This window comes from Corvus kubaryi, unplaced genomic scaffold (genome assembly GCF_017639235.1).
Source record: "Corvus kubaryi isolate FWS band 111438036 unplaced genomic scaffold, C.kubaryi_AGA036_p1.0 37237, whole genome shotgun sequence".
NCBI lineage: Eukaryota > Metazoa > Chordata > Aves > Passeriformes > Corvidae > Corvus > Corvus kubaryi.
The window spans coordinates 318,574-335,163 of record NW_024581068.1 but is presented as its reverse complement, the minus strand read 5'-3'; the positions used below and the strand labels follow the sequence as shown (position 1 = coordinate 335,163).

Here is a 16,590-nt window from a genome sequence, read left to right as displayed (position 1 = left end):
CAGCAGTGCCGGCTGTTGCCCTCAGCAGTGCTGGTTGTTCCCAACACCCTCAGCAGTGCCGGCTGTTGCCCTCAGCAGTGCCGGCTGTTCCAAACACCCGCAGCAGTGCCGGCTGTTCCCAACACCCTCAGCAGTGCCGGCTGTTCCCAACACCCACAGCAGTGCCGGCTGTTGCCCTCAGCAGTGCCGGCTGTTGCCAACACCCTCAGCAGTGCCGGCTGTTCCCCATGCCCTCAGCAGTGCTGGTTGTTCCCAACACCCTCAGCAGTGCTGGCTGTTCCCAACACCCGCAGCAGTGCCGGTTATTCCCGATGTTCCCTTTCTCACGCAGGTCATTCCCATCGCCACGTCCCTGCTGAACAACGGCAGCGGGGTGGGCGTGCTGCAGTGCCTGGAGCACATGATCGGCGCCGTCAGGGGCAAGGTGGCCGAGGTGAGGGACAGCAGCAGGGCCCTTTGTGCCCCTCAAACCCTGCCCCGTACCCGAAGAGGCTGTGCCGCCTCAGGGCACCGTCCCGTTGCGTGTCCCGATTCTCCAGCCGTGGCTTTGTTTTGTCTCCCCCAGATCCACAACCACTTCTCTCACAAGCAGATCATCCTGATCGGGTGGAACACGGGTGCCTTGGTGGCCTGTCACGTGAGTGCCCCACTCCTCTGCCTCCTCAGGGGAGCACAGGGAGGGTGTGGAGCTGTTGGAGCAGGTCCAGAGGGAGCCGTGGAAATGCTCCTGGGGCTGGAGCTGGGCTGGGAGAGCTGGGGGTGTTCACCTGGAGAAGGGAAGGCTCCAGGGAGAGCTCAGAGCCCCTTGCAGGGCCTGAAGGGGCTCCAGCAGAGCTGGAGAGGGACTGGGGACAAGGGATTCAGAGACAGGACCCAGGGAATGGCTTCCCACTGGGAAAGGGGAGATTTGGGTGGAATACTGGGAAGGAATTCCTGGCTGTGAGGGTGGAGAGGGACTGAGATGGAATTCCCAGAGCAGCCGTGGCTGCTCCATCTCTGGAAGTGCCCAAGGCCAGGCTGGATGTGGCTTGGAGCACCCTGGGACAGTGGGAGGTGTCCCTGCCCATGGCAGGGCTGGAATGGGATGGGGTTTAAGGTCCTTCCCAGCCCAAACCATTCCAGGGCTCTGTGATTCTCCTTACCCAGCAGAGCTGGATTCGAGTGACTGCCGGGGTTCTCTCTGTCCCTGTGCTCGCTCCAAGGCCCGCCTTTGACCTCTGTGGGCGTGGGCCCTTTGCAGTTTGGGTCATTTAATGCTTTTTAATCACCCAGGTGTTGCTATTAAGGTGTTTCTGTGCCTGGCAGAGCAGCCTTCATTCCCGGGGTGTGCTGGGCTCTGGGAGTGCTGACTGCTGTCTCCCTGCCCAGGTTTCAGTGATGGAGTATGTCACTGCTGTCGTGTGCCTCGGCTTCCCGCTGCTCACCGTGGACGGCCCCAGAGGGGTAAGGGTCAGATGGAGCCGCTTAAAGAACTCTGCTCGTCTTTAAACCTCCCTGGATTGTTTTGTGGGATCGTTCCTGGGAGTCCAGAGATAGCTGGCTGATGTTTTGGGGGAATGTGCGTGTGATTTCAGTTTGGAGGAGGTGTTGCTGTCAGAGGACCTTCCTGGGGGCCTGAATCCCTGTTATCCATGTCCTGGCTCCCTGTTATCTGTAGCCTGGATCCTCCTTATCCATGTCTTGGCTCCCTCCTTATCCATGTCCTGGCTCTGTTATCCATGTCTTGGCTCCCTCCTTATCCATGGCCTGGCTCTGTTATCCATGGCCTGGCTCCCTGTTATCCGTAGCCTGGATCCTCCTTATCCATGTCCTGGCTCTGTTATCCATGTCCTGGCTCCCTGTTATCCGTAGCCTGGATCCTCCTTATCCATGGCCTGGCTCCCTCCTTATCCATGTCCTGGCTCTGTTATCCATGGCCTGGTTCTGTTATCCATGGCCCAGCTCTGTTATCCATGGCCCAGCTCTGTTATCCATGGCCCAGCTCTGTTATCCATGGCCTGGCTCCCTCCTTATCCATGGCCTGGCTCCCTCCTTATCCATGGCCTGGCTTTGTTATCCGTGTCCTGGCTCCATCCTTATCTGTGTCCTGGCTCCATTATCCATGGCCCAGCTCTGTTATCCATGGCCTGGCTCCCTCGTTATCCATGGCCTGGCTCCTCCTTATCCATGGCCTGGCTCCCTCCTTATCCATGGCCTGGCTCCCTCGTTATCCATGGCCTGGCTCCCTGTTATCCATGGCCTAGCTCTGTTATCCATGGCCTGGCTCCCTCCTTATCCATGTCCTGGCTCTGTTATCCATGGCCTGGCTCCCTCCTAATCTATGGCCTGGCTCCGTTATCCATGTCCTGGCTCCCTGTAATCCGTGTCATTTCCACGGAGCCCAGAACGCTCCGTTATGAGCCGTGTGTGGCTGGATAGGGAATGATGATGGCCACAGTCACTGTCAGAAGCCACTCATCCCAAGGGAATTCCCCCTGAAAGGCATTTCCTGGAGCAGGCAGCAGCTCAAGCAGAGCTTCCCTCTGCCCCCAGTGCATCCCACTGGGACTCCCCCCTGGAAGCGTCGCTGTCGCTGCTTCCTCAGCCTCATCCCGGGATTCCGGTGCCATCCCAGCTCAGCCCTCCCAGACTTCCACCCCCTTGCTCCCAACAGGATGTGGATGACCCCCTCCTGGAGATGAAGACCCCGGTGCTCTTCGTGATCGGGCAGAACTCCCTGCAGTGCAACATCGAAGCCATGGAGGATTTCCGGGAGAAGATCCGAGCAGATAACAGCATGGTGGTGGTGGGAGGAGCAGATGACAACCTCAGGTGGGGTGGAGGCTCTGTTCCTGGGAATTCTGGGCAGCGTCTGAGCGTGCTGGGGACATCAGCACCGAATTTGGTGCTGGGATTAGGTGGGAACTGTATGAAAATCCCCAAATTTGGTGCTGGGATCAGGTGGGAACTGCACGAAAATCCTCCAAATTTGGTGCTGGGATCAGGTGGGAACTGCATGAAAATCCCCAAATTTGGTGCTGGGATCAGGTGGGAACTGCATGAAAATCCCCAAATTTGGTGCTGGGATCAGGTGGGAACTGCATGAAAATCCCCCAAATTTGGTGCTGGGATCAGGTGGGAACTGCACGAAAATCCCCCAAATTTGGTGCTGGGATTAGGTGGGAACTGCATGAAAATCTCCCAAATTTGGTGCTGGGATTAGGTGGGAACTGCATGAAAATCCCCCAAATTTGTCTGTGTTGACAATAACTGTAGGAAACCCCTGTATGGGTTTGGGCCTGATTTAGGGCTGGGCCTGATTTAGGGCCAGACCCAGCAGCCCAGAGGAGATTTTGGAGCATCACAGGAGTCAGGGATCTTGAGTAGGGAAAATCAGTAAAGCACAGGAAAGAGAGAAACCCAAAACTCTGACGCTGAGTGTGAAGACAGAGCTCTGAAATATCAGATTGCCTTTGAAAAATGCTTTGGGAAGTCCCAGAAAGGATCTTTCTCCTCAATAGGTGAAGAATGACGGGAACATTTCTGTGGAAAATGGTGATTTCCACCTGGTTTGGTTGTTTTTTTCTTTCCTTTAGGATAAGCAAAGCCAAAAAGAAGTCAGAAGGGCTGACCCAGAGCATGGTGGACAGGTGCATCCAGGTGAGCACAGGAACTTTGCACCTCCAAAAGGAGGAGGAACCTCTGCTGGAATGTCTCAGTGCCCACAGGATTGAAGGGAATCTTCTCCTGACGGGGATTCGGAAGGAGCAGAGCTGTGGGATTCCTGGGGGTGCACCTTAAGCAAGGAGCACTTTCCTGAGTGTCCCGACACATTTTAGGGGAAACCATTGTGGTTTTTTTCCCCTGCATGTCCTAAGTCAGTGATTTGTGAGCTGTGCTGAGAAATCCAAGCTCTGTCTGTGAGGCTTTAGGGATTTTCTGCGGAATATCCAACCCCAGCAGAGCCTTATCCCTGTATCCCCCTGGGAATGCTTCATTTCTTTGCTTCAGGCTGCGGGGCTCCTTCGTTCAGAGACCTGCCCAGCTCTGAGTCCCACTCTTTATCCCAAAAATTCCCAGGATGAGATCGCCGACTTCCTGACGGGAGTGCTGACCCGAGCCGAGAGCCACTCGGGCTCCGAGCCCCGCGACCTGGACGCTGAGAAGAAGAAGAAGCCCCGAGATTCCAGCAGGAGGGATCTGTCCTTTGAGCTGCCCGAGAGGAGCAGCAGACCCGCCTCCCCTGCAGCCAAAGTGCCAGCCTCGCCCTCGGGCTCCGAGGTGGGAGCTCTTCCTGGGGTGATTCCGGCTTGGGCTTGTGGAAGGAGAGGCTTTTGTGCTGCTGGAATCTGTGGGGAGAGCTGTGGTGAGGGAGGGGAGAGGATACCGAAGGGGATGTGGCCTCAGGGGAGGTTGAGATGAGAGATTAGGAGAAATTGTTTCATTGTAAGGTTTTGGAGCAGGCTGGTGGGGTCACCGACCCTGGGAGCCTTCAAAACACGGGTGGATGTGGCCCTTGGGGACAGGGGTGACCGTGCTGTTGACAATGGGACTTGATGATCTCAAAGGTCTTTTCCAGCCTTAAAAATCCCATGGTGAGGGAAATGAACCTCCAGCCAAAGGCCTGGTGCTCAGAGCCAGGGCTGCCTCGGGCACACGTGGGGCTGAGCTGTCCCTCTCTCCCAGCAGGACCTGTCCAGCGTGTCCAGCAGCCCCACATCCAGCCCCAAGACCAAGGTGGCCGCCCTGTCCCTGCCCAAGCCCAGCCAGGTGGGCCCCACGCAGCTGCTGAAGAGGCAGGTGCCGAGGCCAGACACGGTCCTGACCCACAAGCAGGCACAAGGTAATTCCCTGCAGCTTTCCCACCCTGCCAAGCAGCTGGAATTTTGCTCTTTCTCTGTCTGGAGCTGTGTAGGTTTTTATCTTCCGAGTCCTTTGTTGAATTCCGAGCTCCCTGTGGCAGCTTTCTCCACGGCTCAGCCCCCTGTCACGGCCTTGGAGGGTTGGAATTAGGTTGGAAACGGTGTTTCTGTAGCTTGTGGAGCCTTGCTGCTGCTGGGAGTGGGAAGGATTTTCTCTGTGGCTGACCAAACCCTGCTGTAGCCACGCTCTGATCCTTTTGGGAGACCTCACTCTGGTGTCTCCTTCAGGGCTACCTGGGGAGACACCGAAGGTGCTCAGGAGATGGTTGAGGCTGTTGAATTGAGGTGGAAACTGCAGGATTTGGGGGATTTCAGAACCATCTTGCAGCAAGTGGCCTGTGGAAAACCTGCTGTGGATAAGAAACCAGCTCGAGCTGTGGGGTCTCGTGTCCTGTCAGAGGCTGGTTAGAAACCTTCAGTCTGGTGGTGAACTCTGGGAGTGCAGGGAATGCTTTTGTGGCTGAGGATCCCTTCTGGCAAATTCCAGCAGCACTCCAGGGGATGGTTCTCCATCCTCCCTTCTCTCCTTGCTGTGCTCAGGACGGAGCTGGACAGGTTGCTGGCTGCCACCTGCAGCAGTGACCCTCCACATCCATCCTGCCTCGGGGATGGACTCCAGGGGGAAGCTGGAGCTTGGATCTGCCTCATTTCCTCCACCATGGACTGAAGGGTTGTGTTCCTGTGCTGCTCTAGCTGAGGGAGGCAGGAGGAGGCTCCGTGGTGGAGCCGTGTCCCGCTGCCTGGGTTTGTTGACAGCATTCCTGGCCAGAGCTGCTCGGGGAGGTGCTGGCTCACGTCTGCCAGCTGCTCTCAGCCTCTTGGCACAGCTCAGCCCTGCTCTCCTCCCCGGGCCACCTTTCCTGGTGGCTGGAGAGGGCTCTTTGGTGGGAATGTGCCCCTTGCCGTGTCGGAGCACAGGAGGTTGCCGCGTCTCCGTTGTTCCCCGTGGCTGGATCAGTCGTGTCCGGAGCTCTGCCTGCTCCCAGGTGTCCAGCTGGGGGTCCCAGCGGTGTCCCCAGAGCCCCTGTCCCCCTGCAGATTCGGGCTGTGATACTGTAATTCTCTCTGATTCATTTCAGCTCAGTTCGCTGCTTTTCTGAAACAAAACATGCTGGTGAGGAAAGCTCTTCCTCCTGGCACCTCTTCATGTCTCTTTGGTGAGTATCTCCTCACTTCTCGCTGTCTCTCTCCCTGTCTCCTTCCTTCTCTCTGTCTCTGCTGCCTTCTTCCATCATCCTCCTCTTCCCTTGCGCTGGTTTGGGGCTGTGGCCCGACGTGTCCCCTTGTCCCCTGCTCGGTGCTTTCTCTTTGCTGTGGTTGGAGCTGAAGCCGAGGGCCCACTCAGACTTTTCCTGAGCTCTTCCCTGCTCCCAGTGGTAAAATGCTGGAGTCTGGTTGGCTCTGATGGACTAAAGCTTGGTGGACGTGGGTTTAACCCTTTCCTGTGCTGGGGGTGAGCAGGGGGTGTGACAGAGCTGGGGTGCTGGTGGAGCGTCCCTGACACGTGGGACAGGGATGAGGGACAGCCAGGGGTGGACACACAGCAGCACTGCCCAGCCTGAGGGATTAGGGAAGAACAGAGAGGTCAGGGACAGAGGGATGGCCTTGGGAAAATGGTGATGGAGCAGGGACAGAGCTTTGGGAAGGCAGGGATGGATCAGGGACAGAGCTTTGGGAAGGCAGGGATGGATCAGGGAGAGAGGGCAGGGATGGATCAGGGATGGGTTTGGGAAGGCAGGGATGGATCTGGGACAGAGGGGTGGGATGGATCCGGGACAGAGGGGTGGGAAGGCGCTGCTGGATCAGGGACAGGGACGCTGTCTGGACCAGGGGACACAACAGGGGTGCCAGTGTGAGCACCCAGAGGTGACTGAGCGTGCCGTGCTCCGAGGGCTGGGGGTGGAGGGTGAGGTCCAGGCTGTCCAGAGATGTGTTTTGTGATCCCTGCGTGGATCTGGGGTCAGCAGAGGGACAAACGTGGAAATCCAAGGCTTTGGGAGGCTGCAGGGTTGTCACTTGAGCTGTCGGTCTCACTTCTCCCTCGGGGTGTCCCCAGGGCTGGGCGCTGCCCTGAGCACCCTGAATGTTCTGCCTTTAACTCCACAACCAACTCCTGAGCCAGGCTCTGCCCCGAGCTGGTGCTTTAAAGGTTTCTTTTCCTCTTGAGCTTGGTTTAAGCATCCCCTGCCCCCTGGAGCCTCGCTGTGAGCCTTCCCCTGTGCCACGAGGGCAGGGGGAGGAATCTCCAGTGGATGTTTCCCTGCTGGATGTGGAGAGCCTGGCCCCAGCCTGGCCTGCCTGCTCAGAGCAGCAAGAGCTAATTAAGAGCTCTGGGTTCATTAGAGCGCCGCCTTGGCTGCCTCAGGTGTCAGATAGGAAGCTGGGTGGAGCCTCTGGTTTGGGAATGGGCTGTTCCTTGGGAACACGCAGCCAGCCCTGCCTGGCACGGCTCCCTGTGCCCTTACCCGGGCAGGAACAGGAGGGGACACAGAGGGACCCAGCTGGGTCACTGCTTTACCCGGTGCCTGTGCATGTGCCACTCGCTCTCCTGCTTGGCTGCTGGCCCTGGGCTGGGGGCTGTGGGGCCAGCAGGGCTCTCCTGGATGGTTTGGATGGCGCATGTTGGGAGCTGGGGGCAAACATGGCAATGCTGCACGAGGCGACGCCGCAGCGAGCTTGGCACTGCCCTGGGGAGCGGAGCGGCCCCAAAATGCTCGGGGTCGCCTGAAATGTGGGGATTTGGCTGCAGGCTGGTCCTGCCCTCCCGTGGCTCAAGGTGTGTGGGTGATACACGGCATGGAAATACGTGCATACACACATTTATTGGTTTATACCCTGTGTCTGGGTCCGGGTGTTTGTCAGTAAAGGAGGGAGGGGCATCTTGGCTTCTGGGCTGTTGAAGACGTGGCTCTGATGCCCAGGACCCTCTGGAAAGAGGGAATTCTCAGCGTTTCAGGCTGGGCTTTGGGCATTGTACCCCAGTGGTGGCGGCTGTGTGGATGGGCAGGATGTGGCAGCTCGTGGCCGTGTCCCTGGGCTGCACTTGTGGCTCCTCTGTGCTTTTTGGGAGGATCGCCCTGGCCTTGGGGAGCTTGTGCTTGAGGCAGGATGGAGTGGAGGTGACAGATCAAAGTCTGCTGTGGAGGAGATTGCTTGGTTTGTGGTGTTTCTGCCCCAGTCCTTTGCAGTGTGGGGTTTTGGGGGGCTTGGCTTCGCTGCAGCACCTCTTCTGCTTGGCTTGGTGCCTCTGAGAACCTGCCCAGCTCCAGGAGGGCTGCTGGGGGATGCTCTGGCTCCGTGTCAGAGCAGCAGCTGGGCTGAGCTGATCTTCTGTGCCTGCAAGTCCACACTTATCCCCTCCCCTGGAGATCAGGGCTGCTGGAGGGGCCTTGAGGCCAGGATTTGGAGATGAAAACACCCCCGTGAAGCCGTGGCATCGCTGCCCGCAGCCGTTTCCCTTCGCTGCAGGGGCAGGGCAGCCCTTCCACCCCATCCTGCCGTGGCCTGGGAGCAGCTCGAGCCAATTCCCGGGATGGCAGCGCAGGACAGGCAGGGGTCAGTGCAGGAGAGGAGCAGCGTGGGTTCCAGTGCATGGGAGCTGGGAAGGCTGGCATGGAGGGAGCTGTGGACGTGTGCATGGGTATGTTCCCCTCCCGGCACGCGGAGCCGCCCTGGGTGCTCAAAAAGCTCCTTCTGTGTCCCCCAGTTCCAGTGTCCTCAGAGCACTCGGACGGGGCTGACAGAGAGGATGTGCGTGTGCAGCTGAAGAGGCACCAGACCCCCAGCCCGACCCAGTGCGCCAAAGCCTCCAAACGAGCCAAAATCAAGGTGACCATTGTCTCCCACGGAGATGCTGCGGCCGTGGGCACCGGAGCAGCCCTCAGCACCCAGGCAGAAAGTGAGTTGGGACTGCTCAGCTGCTGTCACCCAGCCCCGAGGGCGCTGCTGTGGGGCGGGGAGGGAGCTGCGGTTCTTTGTCGCTGCGGTTCTTGGTTACCCCTCCCTCGGTTCTTGGTTACCCCTCCCTCGTTTCTGGAGGATTTAGCTGCAGGGAAAAGGTGGCAGCTGCGGCTGTGAGTGCCCGGGCGGGTCTTGGCGGGAGCCTGTTTTCCACGGCGCTTGGAATTCCACGCTCCTGCGCAACACTCGGCCGCGGCCTGGAGCTGGGAGGTGGATCCTGCACCTCCCTCTGGTCCCACACCTCCCTGGAGGCCCCGAGCTGCTGCTGGGAGCAGGATGCTGGTCCTGCCGGACCCCTTGCTCCATGTTCCGCTCCTCCCGCTGCTGCTTTGAGGGATCGCAGCGAAGTTCCACCCTCTGGAAGAGTTTTGTGCGCTCAAAACCCCCGATGCAGCGGAGCTGCCGGCTCTGCTGATCCCCCCCCCGGGGCCTGGAGTGTGGCACAGCACACTTTGGATGCACATCCAAACAAATCCCGGCTCCCATCGCGCCTCTGCATCCCGGAGAAGCCGCCGTGCCCAAGAAGAGCTGATGTGCTCCGTCTGCTTCCCCTGAGCCTCTGCAAGAGAGGCCAGAAGCCCTCACGGCTGTGCCCCGTGTCCCTGGGGATGTTGCCTTGTCTGGAGCAGTCCTTCCTCGTGCCACAGCTCCACAAAGCAGTCCCTGGTCGTGGAATCAAAAGTCAGCGGCTCCGTTCCGCTGGGAAATCCGAGGTTTTCAAAGCTCTGCTCCTTTCCAAGCACCTCTCTGCCAGCTGAACAGCTCTGAGCTGTGAAAAGACACAAATCCACATCCCTTTGGAAGGTTTCACCTGATCTTCTGGCAGCTTTGAAAACCTCTGGGTTTCCGGAATCTTTTTTTTTTTTTAATTTTTTTTTTATTTTTAATTTTTCCAAACTTCTTTTCACAGAAAGGAAATGAATGGCAGAAGTAAACATGAACCCAAACAAGAATTCCCTCTTTGCCGGGTGTGAGCAGGAGGAATGCACAAGAGAGGAATGCAGTTGTATCCCCAAATGCTGCAATAAACAAATTCCGTGACTCGTCGCATCCCTGTGTATTTTGTAAAGTGTCTTGAATTAAAGAATCCTTACAAAATCACCCAGATCCCCGAAATCCATCGAGGCAGGCATGGAACAGGAGGGGGATTAGTTGGAGACAACCTTTTAGGAGAGAGGTTTGCCTTTGGTGGCGAGGGCCTGACGTTCCCCAAGGGTTTTGGAAGGCGCTGCCTTCGCTCTTGGCTGCCCTCATTCCACGAGTATTTTATAACTGGATTTTGATCTCCCGGTGTCCAGCGCGGTGCCTCGGGCTGGGATTCCTGGAGAAGGTGCTCTGGGAGCTGGATGAGCCCCTGGCCGTGCCTGTGGGTACTCGGAGAAAGGGAGATCCCCGAGGAATCCCAGAGGATTTGTGGGGGACAGGAACTGAGGATTCTCCTTCTTGTTTTGCAGTTGTCTCCGGGAAGCCGCTGCCCATCGGCCAGTCCGTGTCCAGCGCCAAGGAGCTCTCGGGGCTGCTCTCCTCCCCCAAGTGAGTGGGCATTTGGGAATCTTTTGGGGGTTATTTGCCAGGCAAAGGCTGCCACAGGGAGATCCCTGCACGTGGAGCTTTGTTTTGCTTCCCACTGGAGTTCTCTGGTGTGAGGGAGACTCGTGGGCTCCTGGAAACTCTGTGCCAGCTGGGAATTGAGCCTGGGGGTGGCAGGAGTGGAAGGATTGGGGCTGTGGGTCACGTCTAGTGTACTTTCCCAAACTCAGGTTTGCTTCTCTCTGTCTTTGTGGGGATTTTGGCAGAAATTCCGTGTTCAATGCTTCCCTTCATTCCGTTCCCTCTGCCAGTCCGACGTTTTTATTGCAAACACGGGGGGAAAAAAGCCTCAAAGCAGCTCGTGAAGGGCATGAGCTGCCCACAGGGATTTCTGCTGGGGAATGAATCCCATGTTGAGACCTTTTTTATTTCCTAATTTAATCCCAGCTTTGGGGAGCTGGGCTCTGGCTGATCCCATTCCCAGAGCAGCTGTGGCTGTCCCTGGATCCCTGGAAGTGTTGGACAAGGCTTGGAGCAGCCTGGGACAGTGGGAGGTGTCCCTGCCCATGGTGGATGGGCTTTAAGGCCCCTTCCAACCCAAACCACTCCAGGATCTGGGAGAGGAGAGGATGAAGAGCTGTTTTTAGGTAGAAAGCGGGTTTTAAACAGGGCAAGTTAAACAGGGAGCGCAGTGGCCCTGCAGGGTCGGTGCCTCTGGTGCAGGGTGACCCCCAGGAGATGCACACAACTCTTCCAGTTTGGAAATCCATGGCTTTTCCCTGAAGTAATTCTCATCTTGGCTGCTGCCTCTGCACACAGGGAAACTTCTCTTGGAATTGATGATCTTTAAAGCTTTTCCCAACCTTCCCACTCCTGTGATTCCCCTGCTTCGGGTTCTGTAGCTCAGCTCCCTCCTCCCCGAGCCCGGGTTGGTCTGGGCAGTGCCAGCTGGCTGCCAAAGCTGTCCCTGCCTGCCCTGGGCAGTTTCACCCCTCACTGGGGCCTCTCCCTTCCCTCTTAGGCTGAGCTCAGCAGCAGCAGAGGCCTCGCTGAGCCCCGCTCCGGCCGGGATCCCCAGCAGCTCGGCCCCCAGCGCCTTCCACGCCCTGCAGAGCCGGCTGGTGGCCAGCAGCACCCACGGCCTGCAGGCCCAGCCCGCCCCTGCCCTCCCAGGTACCCGCCCTGCCCTCGGGAGGGGAGGAGAAGGTCAGCCAGGCTCACGGGGTTGGGGGGAGGCTCTCGAGGTGGGGTTTGTGGCTTGGGGTGCAGCAGGTGGCGTGGGAACGGTGCCATTTGTGTGCAACGAGGCCTCCTCTGTCTCACAGGTCACCCCTCTGTAGCTGCAGCAGGGAAATGTCCCCGTGCCAGGGGGGTTTTGGGTGGATTTTGGGAAAGGTTCTTCCCCCAGAGGGTGCTGGGCACTGCTCAGGGAATGGGCACGGCCTCGAGGCTGCTCCAGGAGCATTTGGACAACCAGGGATGCCCAGGGTGGGATTTTGGGGTGTCTGTGCAGGGCCAGGGGTTGGATCAGTGATCCCAGTGGGTCCTTTCCCACTTGGGACATTCCATGATCCCATAAAACGTGCTGTGGGAGGATCCCCAGTGACCTCGGGGTGCTGCTCATTGCAGAGCAGCTTCACAGCCCTGCCACAGCCCCACAGGTTGGTGCTGGTGAATCCTCCCAGCCTGACTTTCCTCTTCTCTGGGTGTTTCAGGAGCAGCCTCTGCCAGCAGCCTGCTCCAGGGGCTGAGCTTCAGCCTGCAGGACATCGGCACCAAGTCCTCGAGCCTCCCTGCCAGCGTGGCTGCTGCTGCCTCACCTGTGCAGGTGAGCAGCCTTCGGACATCCCACAGGGGAGCTGGCTGGGTGGGAGGGGACGTTTTGGGAGCCTGGATAGGCCCTCTGGACCAGAAGAGAGGAGGGGTGGGCACTCAGCGTGCTCTGAAGTGAGCTGAGGCCTGGAAGGGGCTCTGGGAGAAGCTGTTCCTATGCAGCCACCCACGAACGGCTGAGTTCGAGAACAGATGAGAGGGATCAGTGATCATCCCCTGGGAAATCCTGGGAAAACCCCACCTGGCACCTCTCAGGCAGCGCTCCCCGTCCCTCCAGTGACCTCAGGGAGGTCATTTTGTCCCAGTCAGAGTTTCAGGCTCAAATGAGATGTGCAGGCCGGGAGGGACAAATCCACTCAGGGACTCAGCCCTGCCCGTGCGGGCCAGGGAGAAGCGTGGAACTCCACAAGGCCTCTGGCTGGAGAGGGAGAGCGGCCATCCCGGCCTGTCCTGTCCTCCCAGGAGCTCAGGGCTTGTGTCTGTCCTTGCAGAGCTCGGCCGTGAAGGCGCCCACGGCCCTGCAGAGCCTGGGTGCCATCACCACGGACACCGGCGCCATCGTCCGCACCATCCCCGTGGCCACCTCCCTGTCCCTGGGGGCCTCGGCCAGCGGCAAGCCCACGGCCATCCACCAGCTGCTGACCAACGGGGGGCTGGCCAAGCTGGCCAGCAGCCTCCCAGGGCTGGCCCAGATCTCCAACCAGGCTGCAGGTGAGCGGGAGGGAGGGCAGGGAGGTGCTGCCGGTGCCTGCAACGTTCCCAACGCTTCTCCTGCTCTCTGGGCTGGTGGTTCCCGAGCAGCCCCCTCTGAGGGTGTTCTGGTTTGGCCAAATTTAGAAATATATCCTCTGAGAGAAGGCACAAGCAACCCTCCCCCACCAGGTTCGGGAAAAAATAAATTTTCCTCGAGGGAAAGTGAAGGAGATAAAGCTATTTATTTAACGAACACACAGGAAAGGAAAATAATGCTAAATAATAAAATCTTTCGCTGTGGAGGAAAAACCTGAGAAAATGTTAAAGTCCTCCCTTTGTTCTCCTCGGAGCTGGGGCTTGGGCCAGGGCCAGGCCCTCTGTGCCTGGTGGAAAGTCCTCCTGATGTGCTCTGATATTGAAGCAATCAAACAGTCCAGTAGAAAAGGGGAAAAATCCGAAATTCCAGGGAAGGAAAAATTCAACTCTCAGTCTCTCTCCGGAGAACAAAGCAGCTGAATCACTGGCCAAAAATCTGTTCTGGGCGCAGCAAGCCAGGTGCTTCCTCCCTCCCCTGCCACAGCAGGGAAACAAATTGCTCTCTGTGTGTGACCTTGAACAAGCTGCAAACTGCTTTGCAAAAGTTTTGCTCCGTTTTTTTCCTTCCCCCTCTCAGGCTCAGTTTAGAGGCACAGAAAGGCGCAAGAATTAATTTCTGGGCATAGGGCAGCGATATGGGATACACATCATAAAATCACCCCAAGACAGAGGGGAAGCTGCAGCCCGGTTTGGAGGTGGCCTGCACCATCCCCTGTGTCTCAGGGACATTTTTCCGTGGGCTCTGCAGGCCTGAAGGCCCCGACGACCATCACGGTGACGCTGCGGGGCCAGCCCGGCCGCGTGGGCACCCTGAGCCAGGCGGCGCTGGGGACGGCGCAGCCCCAGCCGGAGGAGCAGACACAGGGCCCGCAGGTAATGGGGACACCTTTGCCATGGGAATGTGGCCGTGGCTGCTCGCCTGGGCTGCTCCTGGCCCTCACAGGTGTGTGGCTGTGCTGGGGAGGTGTCCCTGTCCCACCTCGGGGGTGTGAAGGGGGGGGGTGACAAAACCCGGGGTGTTTGTTGTTGTTGTGTCACTTCAGGTTTGAGTGGCTTTGATATTGTGGAATGGTTTGGGTTGGAAGGGCCTTAAATCCCCATCCAGTGCCATGGGCAGGGACACCTTCCACTGTCCCAGGGTGCTCCAAGCCCCAATGTCCGGCCTGGACACTTCCAGGGTTGGGGCAGCCACAGCTCCTCTGGGAACTCCATCCCAGCCTCTCCTCACCCTCACAGGGAAGAATTCCTTCCCAACATCCCATCTAAACCTTCCCACACTGGTGCTGCGCCGAGGGAATCTCCAGCTAGGCTTGGAGAACTGACATCCACGTGGGAATTGTCGCTGCAGCTCCAGGTTTTCCTGGCAGGAACGGATCGCGGTGGGAGGAGGGAAGCTGTGGAGTCTCTCAGCTCCCTCAGGAGGGTGGCTTGGCCGTGCTGCCTGGAGCTGTTCCTCTGGGAAATGCTGCTCCTGCCTCTCCGTGCCCTGCTGTGAGGCCAGGCCCTGCGGATGTTGGGAATTCTGCCCTCTTTTCCCTCGGAGCTGCCTGGTTCCTGCGCTGTTTCCTTGTGCAGCTCCCCAGTCCTGCTCTCTCACTCACCCCGTGCTGTGGAACCACAGCTCCAGGGCTGTGTCTGCTGGACACAGATTCCTGGGGGAGGTGGATCACTGACAGGAGGAAAAGCTCAATCTTTGGGCTCCCAGCACATTCCAGGTGCTGTCCCAAGGATCCTGGCTGCCTTCCTGCTCCCAGGAATCTTGGTGTGGCTGCCAGGTCGGAGAGGGGATTTTTGTTGTGGGCACAGTGTGGGTTTGGGCACTGCAGCATGGACCTCTTGTCCCCAAATCCTGGGGCAAAAGGGGTGAAATTACTGCAGGATCAGCTCCAGTTCCCAGCAGGGATCAGCTCCAGTTCCCAGCAGGGATCAGCTCAGCATTCCCCTGGGATCAGCTCCAGTTCCCCCTTGGGATCAGCTCCAGTTCCCACTGGGGCATCAGCTCCAGTTTCCAGCAGGGATCACTTCACCCTTGGGATTAGTTCCAGTTCAGTTCCCCCTTTGGGATCAGCTCCAGTTCATTTCCCAGCAGGAATCAGCTCCAGCTCCAGTTCCCACTGGGGGACCAGCTCCAGTTCCCACTGGGGGATCAGCTCCAGTTCCCACTGGGGGATCAGCTCCAGTTCCCACTGGGGGACCAGCTCCAGTTCCCACTGGTGACCAGTTCCAGTTCCCAGCAGGGATTTAGGGCTGGCACTGAGGTGCTGGGATCACTCCAGCTCAGCAGGGTTGCTTTGTTGTGGCTTTTTCCCCTCTCCCACGGGATGTTCCCACTTTTGCTCCCATTCAGCAGGCCCTGGGCAGGGTGAGCTCTGGTGGACAGGCAGAGCCATCTTCCCTTTGCATCCTCACGGGATCCCAGAATGATTTACCTTGGGAGAGACCTCAGACGTGTCTCATTCCGAGGGCAGGGAGGCTCTGTAGCTTTGCTGGGCTGGCTCGAGCTGTGGAGGTGCTGGAATATATTTAGGGATACATTATCCTGCTCCTGGAGAAGCCTCTGGATGGGAGTTGGGTGAGGACTGACAGCAGCAGCCATAAATCCTTGATGTGACCCGTGCTGCCTCAGATGCAGAATCCTGGCTAAATCTCAGGATTTGAGAGCATCCACATCCTTCTTCCCTCGACTTTCTTCCAGTCACTGAGCTCAGAGCTCAGTGCAGAGCTGGGAACTCTGAGCTGGTCCCCCTCAGGTCCCACCTGGGGCCAGTCACTTGTGTAGGGCTGAAATTCCGTGTCGGAGGCAGCTTCGGTGCTCTTCAGCCACCCCTCAGAGCTGCTGTGCTTCCCTCGCTGTCCCTGGCACCTGTGAGACCCTCGGAGCACCCAGCAGGAGGGAGGGAGCTTGGCACGGACGGGCTCCAGGGCGGAAGGGGTTCGGGAGCGGGTTCATTGCTGCGGGCGGTTTGGAGCTGGATGCGGGATCCCGACTCTCCCTGCGGGGCTGAGCTTTGCGTGGCCGAGGCGGGGCTTTGGTTGTGCTTCAGAAGCACAAACTGGAAGCTGCACCCCCAGGAAACCACGGGGGCAGCTGCGAGGCTTTGTCCCTGCTCGTAGCCCTGACAGCAGCGGGGCTACGGAACCGGAACCGGCCGGGCTTCCTGGAGCGTGGAACGGCCCAAACAGCCCCGGGGCTTCGGCCCCGCTCTGCTCGGCAGCGGCCAGAGGTGAAATTCCCGTCGGAATTCCAGCCTCGGCAGCAAATTCCCGTCGGAATTCCAGCCTCGATGTGCTCCGGAGCAAATTCCTGTCGGAATTCCAGCCTCGGTGTGCTCCGGAGCAAATTCCCTTCGGAATTCCAGCCTCGGTGTGCTCCGGAGCAAATTCCCATCGGAATTCCAGCCCTGCTGTGCTCAGCAGTGGCTGGAGATGAAATTCCCTTCATCATTCCAGTCTCGGTGTGCTCGGGAGCAAATTCCCTTCGGAATCCCAGCCCCTGCTATGCTCAGCAGCAAATTCCCTTCGGAATTCCAGCCTCGGTGTGCTCGGGAGCAAATTCCCTTCAGAATTCCAGCCCTGC

The 16,590-nt window shown here is 58.5% G+C and overlaps 1 protein-coding gene and 1 long non-coding RNA gene across 8 annotated transcripts in view; both read left to right on the top strand.

The window, feature by feature from the left end:
* KANSL3 (KAT8 regulatory NSL complex subunit 3) overlaps positions 1-16,590 on the top strand; it is a 22,623-nt gene that overhangs the window by 2,597 nt on the left and 3,436 nt on the right. For 2 of the 7 annotated variants that reach the window (XM_042023172.1, XM_042023173.1), the window contains exons 6-19: positions 332-433; positions 566-637; positions 1,369-1,443; positions 2,654-2,811; positions 3,576-3,639; positions 4,060-4,260; positions 4,669-4,822; positions 5,981-6,058; positions 8,608-8,799; positions 10,316-10,394; positions 11,413-11,564; positions 12,107-12,219; positions 12,716-12,935; positions 13,762-13,886. In XM_042023172.1, coding sequence (XP_041879106.1) covers positions 332-433; positions 566-637; positions 1,369-1,443; positions 2,654-2,811; positions 3,576-3,639; positions 4,060-4,260; positions 4,669-4,822; positions 5,981-6,058; positions 8,608-8,799; positions 10,316-10,394; positions 11,413-11,564; positions 12,107-12,219; positions 12,716-12,935; positions 13,762-13,886 — 1,785 coding nt within the window. Of the gene's footprint in view, positions 1-331; positions 434-565; positions 638-1,368; positions 1,444-2,653; positions 2,812-3,575; positions 3,640-4,059; positions 4,261-4,668; positions 4,823-5,980; positions 6,059-8,607; positions 8,800-10,315; positions 10,395-11,412; positions 11,565-12,106; positions 12,220-12,715; positions 12,936-13,761; positions 15,094-16,590 lie in introns of those variants that run through there. The other 5 variants (XM_042023167.1, XM_042023170.1, XM_042023171.1 and 2 more) reach the window with 4 other exon arrangements.
* On the top strand, positions 2,842-3,124 carry LOC121662237. The gene is made up of 2 exons (XR_006015241.1): positions 2,842-2,897; positions 2,985-3,124. It is a non-coding gene; the product is annotated as an uncharacterized LOC121662237 (long non-coding RNA).